Source organism: Stigmatopora argus, chromosome 14 (assembly GCF_051989625.1).
Source record: "Stigmatopora argus isolate UIUO_Sarg chromosome 14, RoL_Sarg_1.0, whole genome shotgun sequence".
In the NCBI taxonomy this organism is placed as follows: domain Eukaryota; kingdom Metazoa; phylum Chordata; class Actinopteri; order Syngnathiformes; family Syngnathidae; genus Stigmatopora; species Stigmatopora argus.
The window spans coordinates 4,205,720-4,224,271 of record NC_135400.1 but is presented as its reverse complement, the minus strand read 5'-3'; the positions used below and the strand labels follow the sequence as shown (position 1 = coordinate 4,224,271).

The 18,552-nt window shown below is 39.5% G+C and overlaps 2 protein-coding genes across 3 annotated transcripts; both read right to left on the bottom strand.

The window, feature by feature from the left end:
• Window positions 1–43: 43 nt before the first annotated feature.
• Window positions 44–8,435, bottom strand: hirip3 (HIRA interacting protein 3). Of its 2 annotated transcripts, none has more exons than XM_077618939.1 (9): window positions 8,312–8,435; window positions 6,461–6,581; window positions 6,226–6,364; window positions 4,731–4,886; window positions 4,428–4,583; window positions 3,944–4,128; window positions 1,964–2,111; window positions 1,373–1,471; window positions 44–458 (listed from the first exon to the last, which is right to left on the bottom strand). In XM_077618939.1, the coding sequence occupies exons 1-9, from the start codon at window positions 8,383–8,385 to the stop codon at window positions 280–282; spliced, it is 1,257 nt and encodes a 418-aa protein (XP_077475065.1). In that variant the 5' UTR covers window positions 8,386–8,435; the 3' UTR covers window positions 44–279. The 2 variants fall into 2 exon arrangements, with proteins under 2 accessions (XP_077475065.1, XP_077475066.1); XM_077618940.1 differs by having other exon boundaries at window positions 3,944–4,125.
• Window positions 8,436–11,737: 3,302 nt separating this feature from the next.
• kctd13 (potassium channel tetramerization domain containing 13) lies at window positions 11,738–18,453 on the bottom strand. The gene is made up of 7 exons (XM_077618941.1): window positions 18,048–18,453; window positions 17,366–17,626; window positions 16,051–16,220; window positions 15,275–15,364; window positions 15,026–15,078; window positions 14,681–14,876; window positions 11,738–13,967 (listed from the first exon to the last, which is right to left on the bottom strand). Exons 2-7 carry the CDS (start codon window positions 17,601–17,603, stop codon window positions 13,728–13,730), a joined length of 987 nt encoding a protein of 328 aa, XP_077475067.1. The 5' UTR covers window positions 17,604–17,626; window positions 18,048–18,453; the 3' UTR covers window positions 11,738–13,727.
• Window positions 18,454–18,552: the final 99 nt, after the last annotated feature.

Below are 18,552 nucleotides of genomic sequence, written 5' to 3'. Positions count from 1 at the left end.
TCATCTCACATGATAAATAATAATTAAAATGAGTGACCATTGCTCACTATAAACATGTAATACTTTATTCCTGTAAATATCTCCAAACGTGTCCATTTTTCAATTTCCAATTTTTACAACTTTCATAAAATCATTTTATCATCAGTGGTATAATATTATTTGGTGCTTGGGAATTACCAGCGGCCACTGCTGTATTACAAAGTGAGTGAACTAAACTTGACTTTGAAATAATGTCATAGGAACTGTCCCAATCAGATTATTTGCATGAAGAGCTATGCGTTATTCACTGCTTGCATCATCACTGATGATTCCTTTCAGGTTGGCCCAGTCTGATGTCCTTTTTTGTCCTCGGGATATGTTGCTTTCCTGATTGCTATCAGAGTCCGAGTTGACTGATCGCTGATATGAAACCACACTTTGTTCCGGTCGCGCAAAAGCTCCTCTTCTTTTCGGTCGACCTGAGTGATGAGCAGTGATCAAGTAAATACAGAAAAATACCATCGGAAAACACCAAATTAATGGAGAAATTTCATGGGTATGTTTTTTTTCTGCGTGAGGAATTTCACCATCAGGGACTTCCTGGAGATTTTCAGACATTTCCTATTAATTTGGGGGCATTTTTTTATATTAACTGTTGAGATGCCATTGACGTCACTTGAAGTTCAATCCATTTTAACTGGGAAGAAGGAATGAACGAATGTTCATTTGCACCGTTAATAGCACTGAAACATGAGTAGTCACAGCCAATCCTGCCCCTTTAAATGAATGTCATGTCTATTTTTTAAAATGGCAGGCAATGAATTTGTGGGTCACTTTTTTGTTATAAATTTTAGGCCTTTTCCAAGTTACTTACGGTTGATTTGGGGGCATTTCCGGATCACTAACTGCTGATCTTGCATTACTTTATTGATTTTGGGTCACTTCAATAAATGTTTTTTTGTATAAAAAAAGAAAGAACTACTATCAATGAAGATTTTGTGCAGGTTGGAGTTGATTATCAATAGAAGTGAATTATCATGTTTTTGTAGGACTTAAAATGAACACATAAACCACAATTAACTGACTGACTGCCCTTGAATAAGACAGACATCCTGGTCATTGAAACTAAGGAATTTCTGAAATCTTTCATTACTACTATTGACACTGCTAGCATCCAAATCCATTTAACTGGGAAGGAAGAAATTAACATAGTACAAAGTAGATTGGACAAATTTTGCCACCAGTGACAGCCAATATGTTAACAAGTGACGCAAAAATGACCCAATATTATTAAGTGACCGAAAATCTACAAGAAGTAACCCATGGGAGAGGAATACATACCCCACGCAATTTCTCCAGAAATTTGATTTTTAAGTAATCCTAGGAGTTTTACCTTCACTTTCAATGATGTTTCTTGCATCCAGTTCAGCAAGTTCCCGAGCATTTTCCCTTTTTAGTCGTACCTTTTTACATTTTTCAATGGATGGCTGACCTGTGTGTAAGATAAGTCAATGAAGCCAATTCTAAGAAATGAAATATATAGTATCGGTATAGTATTTATCAAAGATGTCAACAGGTCAAGACCGAGACTATATAAGGTTAATAATGAAGGAAATTCTCTCTTGATAAAAACTATGTAGATTGGACGTCTACCGATCTCAATGGCAGGGAATGAGTCAAACAAATTATGGGATCTAAAGCTAATAAAAATTCACTGAAATTTTCTCCAATCTGTTAAGAAGACAATCGTTTTGGATAGGTTGCATCTGACAGTGAAAGAAAAAAGTTTATCTGTATAGATATCAATCTACCTCTACCATAATTGTAACGTAAACCATTGTAAATTTATTGCCTGGCCCCTGTATCAATAATTGTTGCACCACCATATTGTGAGATAGTCATTTTCATGAGGAATTCTAATGCAAATCGTATCGTCTCGGGAGTTACCAAGAAGTTACCACCCCTAGTTTGTACCCTCACTGACCACAAACACCAAGATCTTCCAACTCCTTCTTTAAAACAGCTACCATGGCGCGAACAGACTTGCAGTTGCCAAGGAGGCTCTTGTAATTGCGTCTCTCGCCACAGAGAGAAATGTAGCGTTTCAGTCTGACGACTGTTTTGTCATCTGCCTGCAAAAAGAATTAAGAGGTAATAAATTGTATTTGTCCATAAAATAGAGGTAATGAATTGTATTTGACCATATTTGCACATGGGTCAATTTTAGTCTACTTGATGCATTTGTAATAACATTTAATAAGTATGGCATTTTCACACCTATAGGGCGCACTTAAGTCTAAAATTTTCTCTAAAATGGTACTGCAAGCGGTAATTCCATTAAAAACATCCCAGACGAGTGGCAAGGCAGTTCACTTCCGTGTGCTTGTAGTGCTTTTAACCCTCCATACAAATACGGGCAGGCAGCGTTGCGCGAGTTACGTGATGATTTGGAATGCATTGTCGATGCTTGGGCCAAAGTGCCGGCGAGCGTTGTAGTTTGAGCTTTCATCAAAGCTGAACTCACTATTACAAAACCCTGCGGCGACTACTCTCACCCTTGACAATGAGAGGGAACCTAGGATTGTTGACGAATTTGCCCCCTAGGCCGAGCACTATGTTGGATACAGAAGATGAGGATTTTGACAGATTTGTAGATGTTTGAATACTTTCACTTATATTTTCGCGAATACAAATTACGTCAATAAAACAAAATCAAACTCAGTTTTGCACCTGTTGCCTTTTTTAAAACATACGCTAGGATGCATGCTAACGTGTGTCATGCTAGCAGAACCATAGCAGCGCGTCCTTTGAAACAAAGCGCCTTTCCAATTGACAAAAAACTGAAACTACACCCTCAACTGAGGCAGGCACCCTTTCAGGCGGTGCGTCCCATAGGTGTGAAAATGCAGTAGTGTTGAGCCAATGTCTTTTTTGCCGCTGATACCAACACCTGGCTGCTATTGTACTGTACCAATAGCAAATTGGGGGGAAAAAAAATCTAAATTACTGTATACTCATTTGAATGAAGAGTAATCTCTATCTTAGGCAGACATTATTTTAACTATACAGTCATGTCTCTACTTACGAAAGCCTATAGGTACGAAAGTTTCAGGTTACGAAATTTTATTTGCAAATGAGTGACTCGAGATACGAAAAAGATCCAAGTTACGAAATTCCCCAAAAAGTAAATGCATTTCGTTATTCATTATTTTATTTTGAATTCCCTTTATTAAGCGATTAAAAACTGTACAAATGCAACATGGCACATATTTTCACACACACATAGGACACATGTAAGTCTAAAATGTACTACAAAGTGCACGGCTTTCGGCCCTGGTAGAACAGGCTCTTGCCCCCATCTGGCGGACAAACACGGTCATTTCATCTACAACGGCCGCGGAGGAGATATTTCAGTGGCGCCGGGCACATTTTCATATGCTTTATTTATTTTAAGACATTAACAAATCATTTCCTTATAATTTTCTCTCATTTTTGTCTGTTTCCTCAAATCTTTCATATAAAATTGGGACACTTTGACCAATTTTAAAGGGTTTCGTTGGTAGTTGTGTGAGGACCGTGTAACGAATTAGTGAATGTACATATAAAGTAGACCTCTACTTACGAAAAAAGTCTTGGAACCAATTAATTTCGTAAGTACAAAAGTATCCATTTGAAATGGGGGGCAGAATGGCAGCACATGAACAAACATTCATTCAGTCCCACCCTTCTACTTCAAATGGATTTAGTTTACCACTAGCTGATGTCCAATCCGTTTGAAGTGGGAGGGTTGGGTTTGTTAATTCGCTGCCACAGTCGTAGTTTGAGTGGATTAGGCCTCTGCTAGTGATGAACTCTTAAATTCACAGCAGAAGGATGATTGGATGTCTATCATCGTCAAAGGCAATATTATCTTCCATATTTTACTATGCTACCCATTTTTCGTCCAATTCTAGTGCTCACATACCTTCTCTTTTTTACTGGCACCTTCGTCTTTTTTGGTTGACTTCATTTTCCCCGGATCTTTATCATTTTCCTTATTTTTATTGGGTTGTTTTTCTTTCTTTTTGGGTTGCTGCTCATCTTCCAAAGAGGGCAGGGAAGGTGAATCTGAATCATCATGGTCCGGCTTCTCTGCAGAAATGGCTTCTTCTACATTCAACAACATAGATCAGGGGTGGTCAACTCCGGTCCTCGAGAGCTGCTATCCGGTCTGTTTTCCATATCTCCCGCTACCAACACACCTGGATCAAATAATCGGGATCGGTATCAAGCTTCAGGACAGCTTGCTGATGAGTTGATCATTTGATTCAGGTGTGGTGCAGGAGGGAGATATGGAAAACAGACCAGATAGCGGCTCTCGAGGACCGGAGTTGGTCACCCCTGACATAGATTTTTACTGTGACCAGCATTGGGGACAGTAGGATTGGCAAAATAAAACTGTTAGTTACCTTTTACACTTTCTTCAGACGACTGAGAGCTGCTGTCATTCTTATTGGAGAAACTCTGGGCCTCATCATCACTTTGATCTCCAGAGGTTTTGTCAGACTTACCATTTGTCTTTTGTGGAGATTCTTTGATTTCACTATCCGCTTCCTCTTCCGATTCTGCAATAAATGATTTTTGGGTGAAACGCACGTACAAAAAAAAACGGTACCCGGACGTTTCGTCGAAAGACGTTTGGTCGACGGACAGATTTTTACTGTGGCCAGCATTGAGGACAGTAGGATTGACAAAATAAAACCGTTAGTTACCTTTTACACTTTCTTCAGACGACTGAGAGCTGCTGTCATTCTTATTGAAGAAACTCTGGGCCTCATCATCACTTTGATCTCTAGAGGTTTTGTCAGACTTGCCATTTGTCTTTTGTGGAGATTCTTTGATTTCACTATCCGCTTCCTCCTCCGATTCTGCAATAAATGAATTTTGGGTGAAACGCACATACAAAAAAAACAAAAGGCTTTGCAAATCCTATCAAGTTGAAGGTAATATAATGCGATTTAAGTTTTTGAAAATAAAACTTGCCCAGAGAATTGGACAGCGGAGAGCACCAGCAAAGGGTTTTTTTTTTAATTTAAAATGTGAGCCCCAAGCGACGTTACGCCGTGGCACTTGTTTGAAAATAAAACTTGCTTGGCGAATTGGACGGCAGAGAACACCAACAAAGGGGGATATTTTTTTTTAATGCGAGTCACGGGTGACGTTACGGCGAATGGAATCGGCCTTGTCTGAAACAGAACACTTTGGCCGGCGAGGATGGTGGTGCATGCCGGTCGCGAGCGAGGACTGCCCTGCGATCCGGCCACGGCCGGAGCAGGCACCAACAATTTTTTTGGGAAGCGGATGCCTACCCGGACATTTTTATTCAAAGATTAACTGGAAATGCGGATCATCATCATCATGTGTGGGAATGCTTTAATCTACAAATTCTCATGCTTTAAAAAACAAGAATAAAGCCTATGTTTAGACGGAATTATTAAGAAACAGACAATGGTGGGTTTTTTAGGTCGTTTTGTTACCTGACATTTTTCCATCCCACGTTTAGTCAGGCGAGTACAGTAATCCCTCGAATATCACAGACAATGGACCCATGGCCACAAGAAGGCAAAGGACTTGGACTAAAATTCCCATTAACCTGTCTTGGGGGATTTTTATCAAGCGGAGAGGAACTATTTTCACTGAGTACAGTATTTAAAGTATTTACATTATATATATATACACATTATATTTAAATATTAATACATTACAGTCTTTTGATGTGCTTAAAGCTGTAATATTTAATAAATATACACTTTTTGTTCATTGTACTTGTGTACTTGTATAAGCACGAAAACACATTGTGGTAGTAATAATGGCGGTTACCCTACTTCGCGTTTTTTCGTTTATCGCGGCCATGTCTGGTCTACATTAACCACAATATTCAAGGGATTACTGTATACGTTCTGCGGACTGGAACTATGCGGATTTCGACTTTGTGTGCCGTAAGGTCTGTATAAAGGCAAATAAAAGCATTCAATTAAAGTCAAGATGAGCATACTGCGAGCAAGGCATTGTCACGCAACGATTTGACTTTGGTGTGAATGAAGCTTTAGTCATATATGGCTGGCAGGAGGACCCTATTAGCAATCGATTACGTGGAGAGAGAGAAAAAGACATCTTAGGGTCCAAAGTTATTTTGCAGGCTCACCCAATAATATCACTTTTTTTGGTAAATGTTTCAGATAGTTCAAATGTCAACAATAAACTCACCTGATTTAGAACTTATTCCACAGCTGGACTTTATTTGCTTGGAGACATGCTCATCGTCACTCTCATTTTCCTCATTTCTTTTTCTTTTTCTGTTACAGTCCTCGGTCTCCGACTCCACATCATCACTTTCTTTATTCTCCTAAGAGACAGATTAAAAGATTTGGCTGTCAACTTTGAAGTGTTTTTGCTTTCATAAAAGACAAATGAAATGGCTAAAATAAAAATATGGTCATACCAACATGTTCGTCAGTTCCTCTTGAACTATTTGTTTCAGTAAACTTTTGGTAGATAAACTTAGAACTTCACTTCCGACATTGGCCAAATATCGCTTTTTTAAAATTCCTAAAGTCAGCGAGCTGAATAACACAAGCACATGCAATAATAAGAAAATTACACACAGTAAACAATGAGATTATCACATGATATTTGACAGTGAGGAATCAGTTGGATTTGGTTAATCTACAAGTGGTCGTCTAGTATTTAAATTTAGGGATACCACCGGTCCATATCACGTGATAGGAAATTTGATGTGATCTTGTCATTTTCAGATGAATCAGGTAGAAATGATTAGGTTTTTAAAATGCAACTCATTGGCTCCCATTGACACTTTTAAGAGCCATCATCATACTCAACTCGAGTTCTGCACCTAGGAGGACCTAATCAAAACTAATATCTTATCATGCACTTCCATTTAAACTATGTAGGCTGCTAACCAGTTTAGTCACTTTCTTTATCTGACTATTTATTTATGTGACTACTTCTTTATGTTGACTACTTATTGTGTGCACTTTATGGTGAAGGTTTAAATCTCATTGTAATTGTATAATGAGAAAAAAAGGCATTCAATTCAATTCACTCCATTTAGACTGGGAGTGCTAGCAGACATCTAGTGGTCGCTATTACATTTTAGTATTGAAGATCATAACCACTAGATTGGTATTTGTTACTTAGTGAGTAGGTGGTGAATTAGAACCAATAACAAGATGTTTTTCCATTGTAATATCCTGTCTTTTGGTGTTTTTTCAATAGGGTGGGAACGAATTAATTCGTATTCAGTTCATTTTTATGGGAATAATTGATTTGAGATGCGAGTAAATTGACATACGGAATGCATTAAGCTTGTATCTCAAGGTGTTACTGTAAATGAATGAAATTGTTGTTGCTTATTGTTTGGCTTCATTGTAAATGAGAAGCCCAAAATTAACCCATGGATATAAGAAAACTTATATATAACTTATATAATATACACGCGAGGCGGCCCAGTGGAGCGAGTGGTTAGCGCGTCAGCCTCACAGCTCTGGGGTCCTGGGTTCAAATCCAGGGTCGGTCCACCTGTGTGGAGTTTGCATGTTCTCCACGGGTCTGCGTGGATTTCCTCCAGGTACTCCGGTTTCCTCCCACATTCCAAAAACATGCATGGTAGGCTGATTGGACACTCTAAATTGCCCCTAGGTATGGTTGCGAGTGTGCAAGGTTGTCCGTCTCCTTGTGCCCTGCAATCGTCTGGCCACTGATTCAGGGTGTCCCCCGCCTCTGGCCCGGAATCAGCTGGGATAGGCTCCAGCACCCCCCACGACCCTAATGAGGATAAAGCAGTTCAGAAAATGAGATGGGACAAACTTTAAATCTTGAATAAATGTAGGTGTACATTTTCCGAGGTATCAGATCAGGACTCGGTATCAAGTAGATCATGAAAATCAGGTGACTCAGATTCACATGCACACATTTTTTTAAAATTTTAATTACGTCATTATTTGACTTCGTCCCGTTTGACAACGAATACTACGTGAGACCTCGATGTCGGAGTAGATACGACAACGAGATTTTTTGTGTTTTTACTAGGCTTCGGTTGCAACTGAACTATGGCAATGTATGGAATTAACACCCTTGGTTAAAAGTTTAGACACCCTTTATTCAACTGATATGTGAAAAGTCTCTAAAACTATTAGCGTGGGTGTAAACACGCTACTAATTCAATGACTAACAATGTCACTATCAACAACTGTGATAACGTGTCCTAGACTCAAAATTTAAAACGCCAATTTTACCAGCTTGTCTCTCGCATATTTGAATACATATAATTTACCTTAAATCTTGCTCATCACGGAGTTGTCCCCGGACAAACTGGCGTATATCTTTTGACTCGCTGTCTTCGCTCATTTTTTGAGTTGTAGCGGGATTTATTGCATAATGGCGGCAGAAACGTACAGGAAGTGACGTAACAAATCGCCTGTTTTTGGTTATATACATAGTTTGCATTGTTTTTCTTGTCTTTTGATGTCATTCCTTACGATGGCAGCTAAACTACGCTTTTTTCCTCTCGACAAAAAGCGCTAATTATTTCCAATTGCAAAAACTTTTTACAATTTCAATATTCCACCCCTCCCAATTCCTATAATGTACACATCCAAAAATTCAACATATCCAGGTGAATACGTTTTCCTTTTTATCTATAATGTATGGTTCCAACAAAGGTTGAAAATAAATAAATAAATAATCAAGTAGATAAATAAAATAATTAAAAAAAACTTACTGAAACTTCCCTAAATTTAACAGAAAGTGACACGAGAATGCCTAAAATTTATCAGCAAGTGACCTTAAATCAAGAGAGTGATCATTAAATAAACACAAAGGCACCAGTAAACAGGAATGACTCGAAAATGTGCTAAAATCAACAGGAAATGATCCAAAATATACAATCGATCAGAGTGGCCCTTATTGTGCAGGAGGTGACACTGACAATGAAGTGACCAAAAATTATATCCCTGCTACTGACAAAGAATACAGTGGCACCTCAACATACGAGTGCCCCGACATACAAGCATTTTGAGCATTTTCAATGTATCTTCTGAGGCGGGGCCACGTAGACAGCGCCACATATTTCAGCTTTCACTGGTTCTCCCTTCTGGTCAAGTGGTGTGAGTTTTGCCTTGGACTCGACGAATCTGACTTTGATGCCTGTTGCGGTTTCCCATCTGAGGTACACCACAGCTCCACAACTCTGGTCGCTTCCATCAGAGAATGACCGACGGTTTTCGGGTCCAGTTCCGTGGCGTGAGGCTTCTGTGGAAGGTAACGTGGCTGAGGCGGACGTATTCTTCAAAAAACTGGATTGCTTCTTCCCTCAACTGTTCTGACAATGGTTTGTCCAACGTGTCTCGGGTTGTGCTGGTTCCAGCCTCTTGGAAAGCTCTCCTGAGCAGAATGGCACCCTTCTGTTTAGCGGGGGTGACAAGACCTATTGGATCATAGAGGCTAGCTACCTGGCTTAGAAGTGGTTTGGGAGGTTTTTTTTCTCTCACCTCTTCTTCCAGGAGGTTTTGACTCACTCTCATTTTCTTTCTCCTCTTTGAGAAGTTAACTGAGGTCAACGGGTACAGTTTGTCACTTTCGACAAGGTAGCCGACTCCCAGAGCTTTGTCATCTTCTCTTCTTTGGTTTGGTAGAATGAGAATGTTGCTGGATGATACTCCTGATGTGAGCATCTCCCTCCCACTTTGACCTGACTGGAGCCAGGGCTTGAGGAAGAATCCGCCTGCCTTCAGGATCTCTTCGACCCTTCTGTTGCATCTGTCCAGTTTTTCTAAGTCGTTATGGGAGGTAAGCACATCGTCAACATAAGAATCTTCCTCCAGGATTCTACCTGGACGGTCGCCAATGTTGACTCTGGTGATGGCATACTCTTCAAGTTCACTGTCTTGAGTGTCTCTCCAAAGAAATCTGTGTAGGTGCATTTCTACTTCTTCCAACCACACTGAGTTGTACATCTTCTTGATGTCTCCAAATGCTGCATAGAGTCCTCTTCTGAATACGAGTAGCACTGCTCGAATTAGGTTGAGGACATCTGGTCCTTTCAGTAGGATATCGTTCATGCCAAGTCCCTTGAACTTCTGGCTGCTGTTCCAGACTAGACGCACGGGTGTAGTGACGGAGTGGGGGTTTGGTGCTACCAAGTGGCAAACATACCACACCGGTCCCCTCCGATTGGTTATCATTTATTTGCTTCACTTGTTTCTTTGCTGCTCCTCTTTCCACCATTTCATGGACTTGGGATGCGTATGCCACTTTCCACTTGGGTTCCTTCTTGAGTTGTTTTTCTGTTCTCAGAAAGGTGGCTTCTACTCCGCTTCTGTTGTTGGGTAGAGAAATAGGGTCTTCAATCCATGGGTATTTTGTATCCCAGTGAGTGTTGACATAGGTCAGGTGAGGCCTTGTCTGATTATTTCCAGCTTTCTTTCTTCGCTCGGTGTCATCTCCTTGTCTCCTGGCTGGCAGTTGCCACATCTGCATCCTCCGCACTTTGGTTCGCAAGCTGCTCCAATATTGTCCCAATTCCACCAGTTGAGAAATTCTTTGTCTGTAACAGTACTTCTTCTGGTTTCAGCTTTGAATTCCTCTGATGCACTGAGTTATTGGTATTTCACAGCTGTGGCCCTCATGGACCGTGCAAAGTGCGTATTGGATGTGCGAGCTGCCACACTCACCTCCTCAAAGAGGTCTGGGTGTGTTCCGCCAATGGTCTTTCCCAGTGGTCCGTCCCACAAGACGAGGTCTACGATCACTTTCACCCTCTGCAGTGCGAGGCGTCCTTCCCGGTGACTGATGAGTAGCTCAATCTGCTCTGGTCTGTGCAGGTCCTCTAAGATGGGAGGAACCTTTTCAGTTCTTCAGGTTTGATAGTTCTCTGTACTTTGGCTATTTCTTCCAAGCCATAACAGGTGAGTTCATGGGCTCTTTCAGTCCCTGTGGGTGTCTTGATTCTCACTCGGAGCGTTTACCTTTTTGTCTTTACTTTCAGGACCTTTCCCCCAACACCATGGACAAATAGAGTGATCTTCTCATTTTTGAGGTTGAGTCTCTTGGCAGCGCTGTGGGTAATGTAGTTCGTGTCAGACGTCAAGTCAATCAGTGTTCCAATCTTCTGACCTGCATTGGTTGTAACTTGGAGAAGCATAAGGATCACTGGGAGTTCTTTCCATGCACTATGCTCCATTCCTACAGACTTGTCGGTGCAGAGTGAACTTGCCGAAACATTGTTAAAGACTCTCTTGATTTTTTTTCTGCTATGTCGGGGGACAGTTCAGACACAAATTGCTGCTGTTATTCTGTCAATTTGAGCCTTCCCTTGTTTGGTTTTGGTCTTATGTCTCTTTTTCCGCCACAGGAAGAAGTGATGGTATTGTAATGTGTGAAATGTATTGATATGGGGGATTTCATAACGTGGATCTTGTTTTTGAATATTAGAACAGTAATTTTGTGCTGCCTCGTGGTGTAGAGGTTTACTCGGCTGACTTTGGTGCAGACAGGTGTGGGCTCAATTCCCGCTGGTGGCGGGATGATTTTGAGTGTGGAAGGTCATTTGTCTCTCTGTGTGCCCTAGGCACAATGCTAAGCTGTGGGTTTATAAGGAAATAACTGAAAATTGTCCCAAAACTGTAAGTTACTAATTTGAGAGCAAAGCATCCCCATTTCATTCCTCCAGAAATCGATAATATAAAGACAATACACCAACTAGCAAACTGTAATTTCACATTTATTCAGAACATTTCTCACCACAATTGGACGGATGTTGCAAGGTGAAGTAGTGCTTGTGTTATAGGGTAATTATTGGTAAAAGGGAGACATATTGGTCAGTGTTTTAGAATTAGGGGTGGTTACTGTGCACAAAACATCTCAGAATATTCCTAATTTACTCAAGTGTTTTTCTTTTGTAGAAAATACAAAAATACAACATTGGACGTATTAAGAACATTGCGAAGCCAGTAAGTTGTAACAAAAATATCAGTGGTTTGGTATCAGACCTCACAAAACGTAAAATTCATGGCTCAGAAAAAAACAACAGTCACCTTCACACCAACTTAAATACATCACAATTTAGTCATTAAAAATCTGATGTGTGCCATTGAGTGCAAATGCATACCCCCTTGAATTTGTGTTAACACTGGGATTACATACAAACGTTAAATACATAATAAATTAGGCTCATAAATTAATTAAAAATGACATCCCAAAGCGACAGCAGAAATAATTTAAATAAAAAAATTAGAGCTGCCCAACACTCATTCTTAGTCAACAAAATCGCTACCAGGTTCTTCCAGTGTTAACATCTAAACTAAACAAACGTAACCCACTCTAACTGTTTAAAGAAAAAAACCTGACAAAACCTCAAGCAGTGTTCGCATCAATTCAAACAGTAGAGGCTGCCAGTGCAAATCATTAGTGTTGCACCGAAACTAAAATTACGTCATTAGTATCAGGGAGTACCAAAAAATAATGTACCGATGCTGTGCAATATGTGCTTTTTGAGATCTAGTTTCCAAATGCTGTTCGCCCTCCATGAGATGGCCGCCAGCAACAGCCGCTGTAGTAAAACAGCTTTTGCATACCCGTCAACTCAAGTTTTTTCCCATATTTTATACTTTATCATTTCAAATTGTTTATGCCGTATAACAACTTTTGTGCGGGATTTTCTTAAGTACATTTTTTTGCAAAACCGATCTCGTTTTACCCATTTCGGCTTTAATCCGGGTCGTCTCGGTCACTGGTAGCAGACGAAAACGTCATCGTCGAATGCTAAAATTGTCATGTTTTAAGCATGTGCATTCCCCTTTCTTACGTTCGCATTTTCACTATATATAGCGTGTCAGCAAGCAATGTGCCCAGACAGTCGAGCTGTCAGTGTCATACAGCGACATCTACAGAATCTTGAATTTAGTGCATACTGACTGGGCACACCATCCCCTCTGGAGAAAATTTTAGACTTTGAAGTGCGCTCTATGTGAGTAAATACGTGGCACGTTTCATTTGTACGTTTTTTTTTTTAAATCGCTTAATAAGGGGAAATGCAATCATTAATAAGGGGAGCAATTGGCTGAGTTTGACAGTTATGCTTTTGTCACTTCCCAAGAAGGCGATAGACGTCCAATTGTGAGACTTCAAATCATCCTTCAGCTGTGCAGTAAATGAGTTATCACTAGTAAACGGCCAATCCATTTTAAGTGAGAGGGTGTTCATTCGCTTCCACCCTGCCTCTTCAAATGGATTGGACATCTAACACCATCATTGGCAGACAATTAACTAAGCAGTGTCTGACCAAGCCTTGATAGCAATTACGTTACAATTCAAGTGACTACAGTCATTTAAGTATTAAGAGGAAAAAAGGTTTTCAAATAAATCTGTTTTGGGTACAGTATTGGCATTGGCCAATACCACACAGCCGGGTGTCGAAATTGGGAGTCAAAAAAGGTATCGGTGCAACACTACATAACATCAACATCCACATTGTAGGTGGCAAGGAGTAATGATGTCATATTTTTGCCAGTTTTATGTCCCAGGTTATTTTCCTATTTAAATGCTGTACACGATCATTAAACATGTAAACATCTGCACCTTTCTCGGGTTACACCTTAACTTGGGCTGTAACACGTGACTATTGACAATGGAGCTATTGCCATCATTTCATAGATCATGTCGTTGCAACGTGCCTGTGTGTCTTCATGCTGTCAATCCTTGTATACTGTTTGTTGACCGTGCCCTCTTTCGTCGTGCATTATGTGCCTCCTGACATGAATTCGCCTCACTCGCCTGTCACCCACTACGCCCTCTTCTTCTGATTGGCCAATCGAAGAACCGGACCCCCTAGAATCTAATAGGTGTAAGCCTCCTGGACCCGATCGTCTGCCGTTCTCGTAAATGAGGATATTGAGGGTTTCTTCAAAAATTCGAGCCTCTGGAAATTCAACCTGAAACCAAAGATGTGAGTGAGAGGGCAAGATAATAAAAGATTGACAAAGGAACTCTGGTTAAGGAATCAGTGCACGTAAACAGCTGCACTGAAACAAAAGTGTTACATTTGTGACTCCTATCATAAGAGAATTCTCTCATAATAGGTTAGCATTTTCTCCCTTGTCAAACCATGTAATTATTTATGCTCTTTTAGAACTTTTATTGTGTCAGAGTAAAAGTACTGTTGTGTATCAATATCCAGTTGAAAATTATAGTACAGTGTTGTACATTATTTGCATTGCAGGAAGGAGCGCTTCCGCAGATCCTTCCTCCCATCAGCTGTCAGGCTCTTTAACGAGTGTTAAGACCTACCGTATGCACGCATGTACATCTATGTGTATGTATGTGTGTACACGTGTATGTATGTTTACTTGTATATATATATACTTCAGCAACACGCTTATTTATTTATATATTTAAAATGCATTTTCTATTTCTGCATCCTCACCCTCTTGCTACTGTGACAACAAAATTTCCCGAATACGGGATGAATAAAGTTATCCAATCCAATTATATTGTATTTTATAATTCTCTGGGTGGCTCAGGCATGACGACCCAAATGAAATATGCTTTACAAAGACTATTTTTTCTTAAAATTCTGTGTTAAAATTGTGCTTATATAAAATATTTAGGGTGGAATTGTTCTCATTAATAACTTAGTGGCACTTACTTTGGTCTGCTTCTTTTCTGTGGCGTAGACGATGGATGTGCAGCATACTTCGGCAATCTTACGACCTTCGCCGTAAAAAGACCAGCAGCAAATCTCGTCACCCAACACGTCTTTCACGAACAGGACCCGCCCATTAAAGCGAAGCACAAGTTTGTCAAACAGTTCGATGTTCTTCAACAGGTTGTCATCTGAATTGCTGGACAGACAAAACACCCAAAAATTATTTTAGTTGTGTCTGTTCAATTGCACCAGTCCTCCCACTTCAAATGTTGTCGGTGGCAGTCAATGATTTAATGGTGGTCAACATATGATTAGTTTGTCCTTTAAGATGCATAGTAATTTTACCTGGTATAGGAGTACTTGTTATTTCCTCTGTTGTTCTGCAACTTTACAACTGGCTAGAGGAAAAGAAAATACATTCTCAGACACTTTGGACATTTGGTCAATAATGGTGCAAAATATATTTTTCCCAAAACATTAAGCAGGAAAAACTAAAAGTAATTTATTCCTGACATGTCGACATGATAACAGGAGACGCCTTTTTTTGCCTTGACTCTCCAGTAAGTATTCCGTTGAAGAATAGCATTGCCTTACCTTTCTGCAAGTTGCAATCATCTTCTGCTCTTCTTTGGCTGACGTAATCATTGGGATGCGACAGACACTTTCAAATATGTCTTTTTGCTTCTAAAAGGGATAAAATATAATTCAATTAATTAATATTTGGTTAACAAATTGCCTGGAATTGACAATAATTTAAACCGGGAGGATTGGCTGTGAAACCTCATGTTTTGGTACCATTGACGGCATCAATAAAAAAAAACGACTTCAACGAGTGCCCTAAGTGATTATTTTTTAAGATCTCTATCTTTTGTTCTTATTTTCTCCTTAAAAAGTAGATAGGGGAAAAAATTGAGAAAAGATTGCAATCAAATTTTGTTGAAAGAATGAGATTTATTTTTGATCTGATTTAAAGAAGAAAAAACCTGCTCTAAAATGACAAAAAATGTAAAGGAGCTTCCAGATGCAGCTGCATAACTGATTACGTAAAGTGAAAAGATAAAACTCTAAATAAAGTTTGTTCAAAATAAGTGTATTGGCTTGTCCTTTGCTTGTATATAGGCTCAATAAGGATCTCCAATTTTAAATTGATCTTTTATTGTCTACATGTGACAAAATGACAAATATTGGGACCGGTCCTTTATCTGTCTCAAGCATGTAAATAATAACTGATGTACTGTATTACATTCGGATAAATGTACCACTACTACACCATCAGCGACTCTAGCTATAAACATTGAACAATCAAATTGGCCTAGCCTGATATTGCCTTGATCCATGTTCCTTAATTTTCCAACATACAAGCAACTTACCTGCAGGGCAGTGATGCAGTGCTGGATAAGACCCTGGACCCTGTAGTACTGGGCCTCTTTTAGGATCTCATCAAGTTCCTTGTGGTCATCAGGGAGCGGTACTGAGCCGTCCCGCAGGAAGTTCAAAATGATCCCAAAATGCCGGCCACTTCGGTCTAAAATCACCCAACCTTACACAGAAAGAGAAAGTTTGTTTTCAGGGAAACAAAAGTCCCAATAGCATACCTGTCAACTTATAATTTTTTCCCTTATTTTATATGGATTTTGATCATTTCAAATTGTGTACTCCGTATAACAACTTTTGTACGGGTAAAAATGTTTTTTTAAAGTAGTTTTTTTTGTAAAACCGACCTGGTTTTACCCATTTCGGCTCTAATCCGAATTATCTCGGTCACTGGTAGCAGACAAAAACATCATCGTCGACTGCTAATATTGTCATGCTTTAAGCATGATATGCACACGCGCATTCGCCTTGCACACAGCGCGTCAGCAAGCAATGTACCCAGACAGTCAAGCTGTCAGCGTCATACAGCGACATCTACAGAATCTTGAATTTAGTACATACAAAAGGCGCACCGACTGATTAGGCACTACTTCGGGGAAAATTTTATTAAGTGCGCCCTATGTGAGTAAATATGTGCTGCGTTGCATTTGTACGGTTAATTATCGCTTAATAAGGGGAATTGCAATATTAAAAAGGGGAGCAATGTGCTGAGGATGATAGGTATTCAATAGATAAGTCGCAAGACTTGGTAAATAGAGGGTTAGGGTTCAAATTACAAAGCCAGGTTTTACGTCCCCCTCTAATCCACGTAACGATTCTTGACTACTATTTTACATTGAGTCATCCTCTCTGTGCCAGAATCATTGGCTTTGATTATCTTCGGTTTCAACTATGCGGAGGCAAACCGTTACATTAATTATTTTCATTGTACAATTTCAATAGTTATGGATCTGTGTGAGTCCTGATCATTTTATTTTTGAATACTCCTTGACAATATTCTATCATTTAATAAGTGGGGGAAAACTCACGATTGAATGTGTATTGGTCGATAACGTAACGAGATAAGTCAACGTCCAATTAACAGACGTATCATATTTTTAAGTTTTCTCCCATGAAAACTGTTTCAAATCGATATTTTCTAGATTAACTTGTGAAATATTCCTGTGGCAGATATATATATGGAACAGTGAGTGCGTCTGGCAAGCCAGGTCAACAGTACATATGACCTGTGGGAAAAATAGTTAAATGTTTTTTGGCCACATTCGAAAATATTTAAGTTTGTCATAATTAAAATATTGCAGCTCTACTTACCATCTGAATCTATGTTCACTTCGGTTCCTCCATTGCAAATGCTCTCCAGCAGACTTTCCTCCTTGGTCAATGTCTGGACAGTAGTATAATGCAGCGAGCCACCCACATTTAACTTGACATATTTGCTGCCCAACAGACCCCTATGTCTGTCTTCAACAATGCTCTGGAAAACAGGGTGGGAATCAGCAGACTCGGCAGAGTTTGCAGCATGACTGCTGACTGACGCCTCAGCAGACATGAGACTGATTTGTGCCAATCCAACTGTAAATGCAAGAGCAAAAGAGTAACTGTGAAACAGAGTGAAACATGGAATTGAATGTCAGATCAGCACAGACAGAATTTTAAACTACATGTAGCTTTGGAGAGTACGTATTTAGCCAATTGTTCAAATTCATACAAATGTTTTTGAAGCAAATACGATAAACATTTTACATCTATTCATAAACCACTGGGTTTCTTGACAGTTTGTTTTTCATGAGAATATTAAAACCCGTTTTTATATACAGCTGGCTTTGACCACGACAGAAACTAAGTAGTCAAAGACATGCAAATGAATTTTAGATAGAAAAGTATATATAAACACAGGCATTACTCTACGAGTGCAGCATGAAAAGATGACACTGCAGTACGTCTTGTCGGCAATCACAATATCACAGTTAAAGTAATCATATATTGTACTTACGACACCGAACATCAAAAGGGTTGAAAAATCGTCGGCTCCTTTGAGGACTTGACTGGAGTAATTGCTAATCAAGCGGCGAATAAAACAAGACGTGCTTAAAATAACAAGTATACCTTTTTTTAAATTAATATTGAGCTAAAATGAGGTTTGGTCAATCATTTTTACCATTAGCTAGCATAGCTAATCAAAATAGCAACATTGACATGCCCATTTTGACTGGCAAAGACGCGATTTACGCTTCATTTCAGTCCCGAAACACGACTTCATAAAGAACACATTAAAAAAAGAATTATTGAAAAATATTATTGCCAAACGAATTGTTTGTCTTTAAGATAATTTGCTGTTAATGTGAAAAGCTAACTGGGTCGCTCGGTAAATCTCCAGGTTTTCCGGTATTTACTTCTTTTGTTAATCCTATGGCAAAACTAAAAGAGGAATTGATACCTGACTGCCCCCTGTTGACTCAAATAAAAAAACACTTCAAGACTACTTACACAGCAAGATT

Bases quoted from the DNA above. Each gene is read 5' to 3' on its own strand.
- kctd13 (XM_077618941.1), bottom strand. From the start codon at position 17,603: ATGTCTGCTGAGGCGTCAGTCAGCAGTCATGCTGCAAACTCTGCCGAG. The intron at 15,365-16,050 runs GTAAGTTGCTTG...TATCCCTTTTAG, and splicing joins ACTGCATCACTGCCCTGCAG to AAGCAAAAAGACATATTTGA. The intron at 14,877-15,025 runs GTAAAATTACTA...TTGTCTGTCCAG, and splicing joins AACAAGTACTCCTATACCAG to CAATTCAGATGACAACCTGT.
- hirip3 (XM_077618939.1), bottom strand. From the start codon at position 8,385: ATGAGCGAAGACAGCGAGTCAAAAGATATACGCCAGTTTGTCCGGGGA. The intron at 6,365-6,460 runs GTATGACCATAT...TCTGTCTCTTAG, and splicing joins AGGAACTGACGAACATGTTG to GAGAATAAAGAAAGTGATGA. The intron at 459-1,372 runs GTAAAACTCCTA...CTCATCACTCAG, and splicing joins AAACATCATTGAAAGTGAAG to GTCGACCGAAAAGAAGAGGA.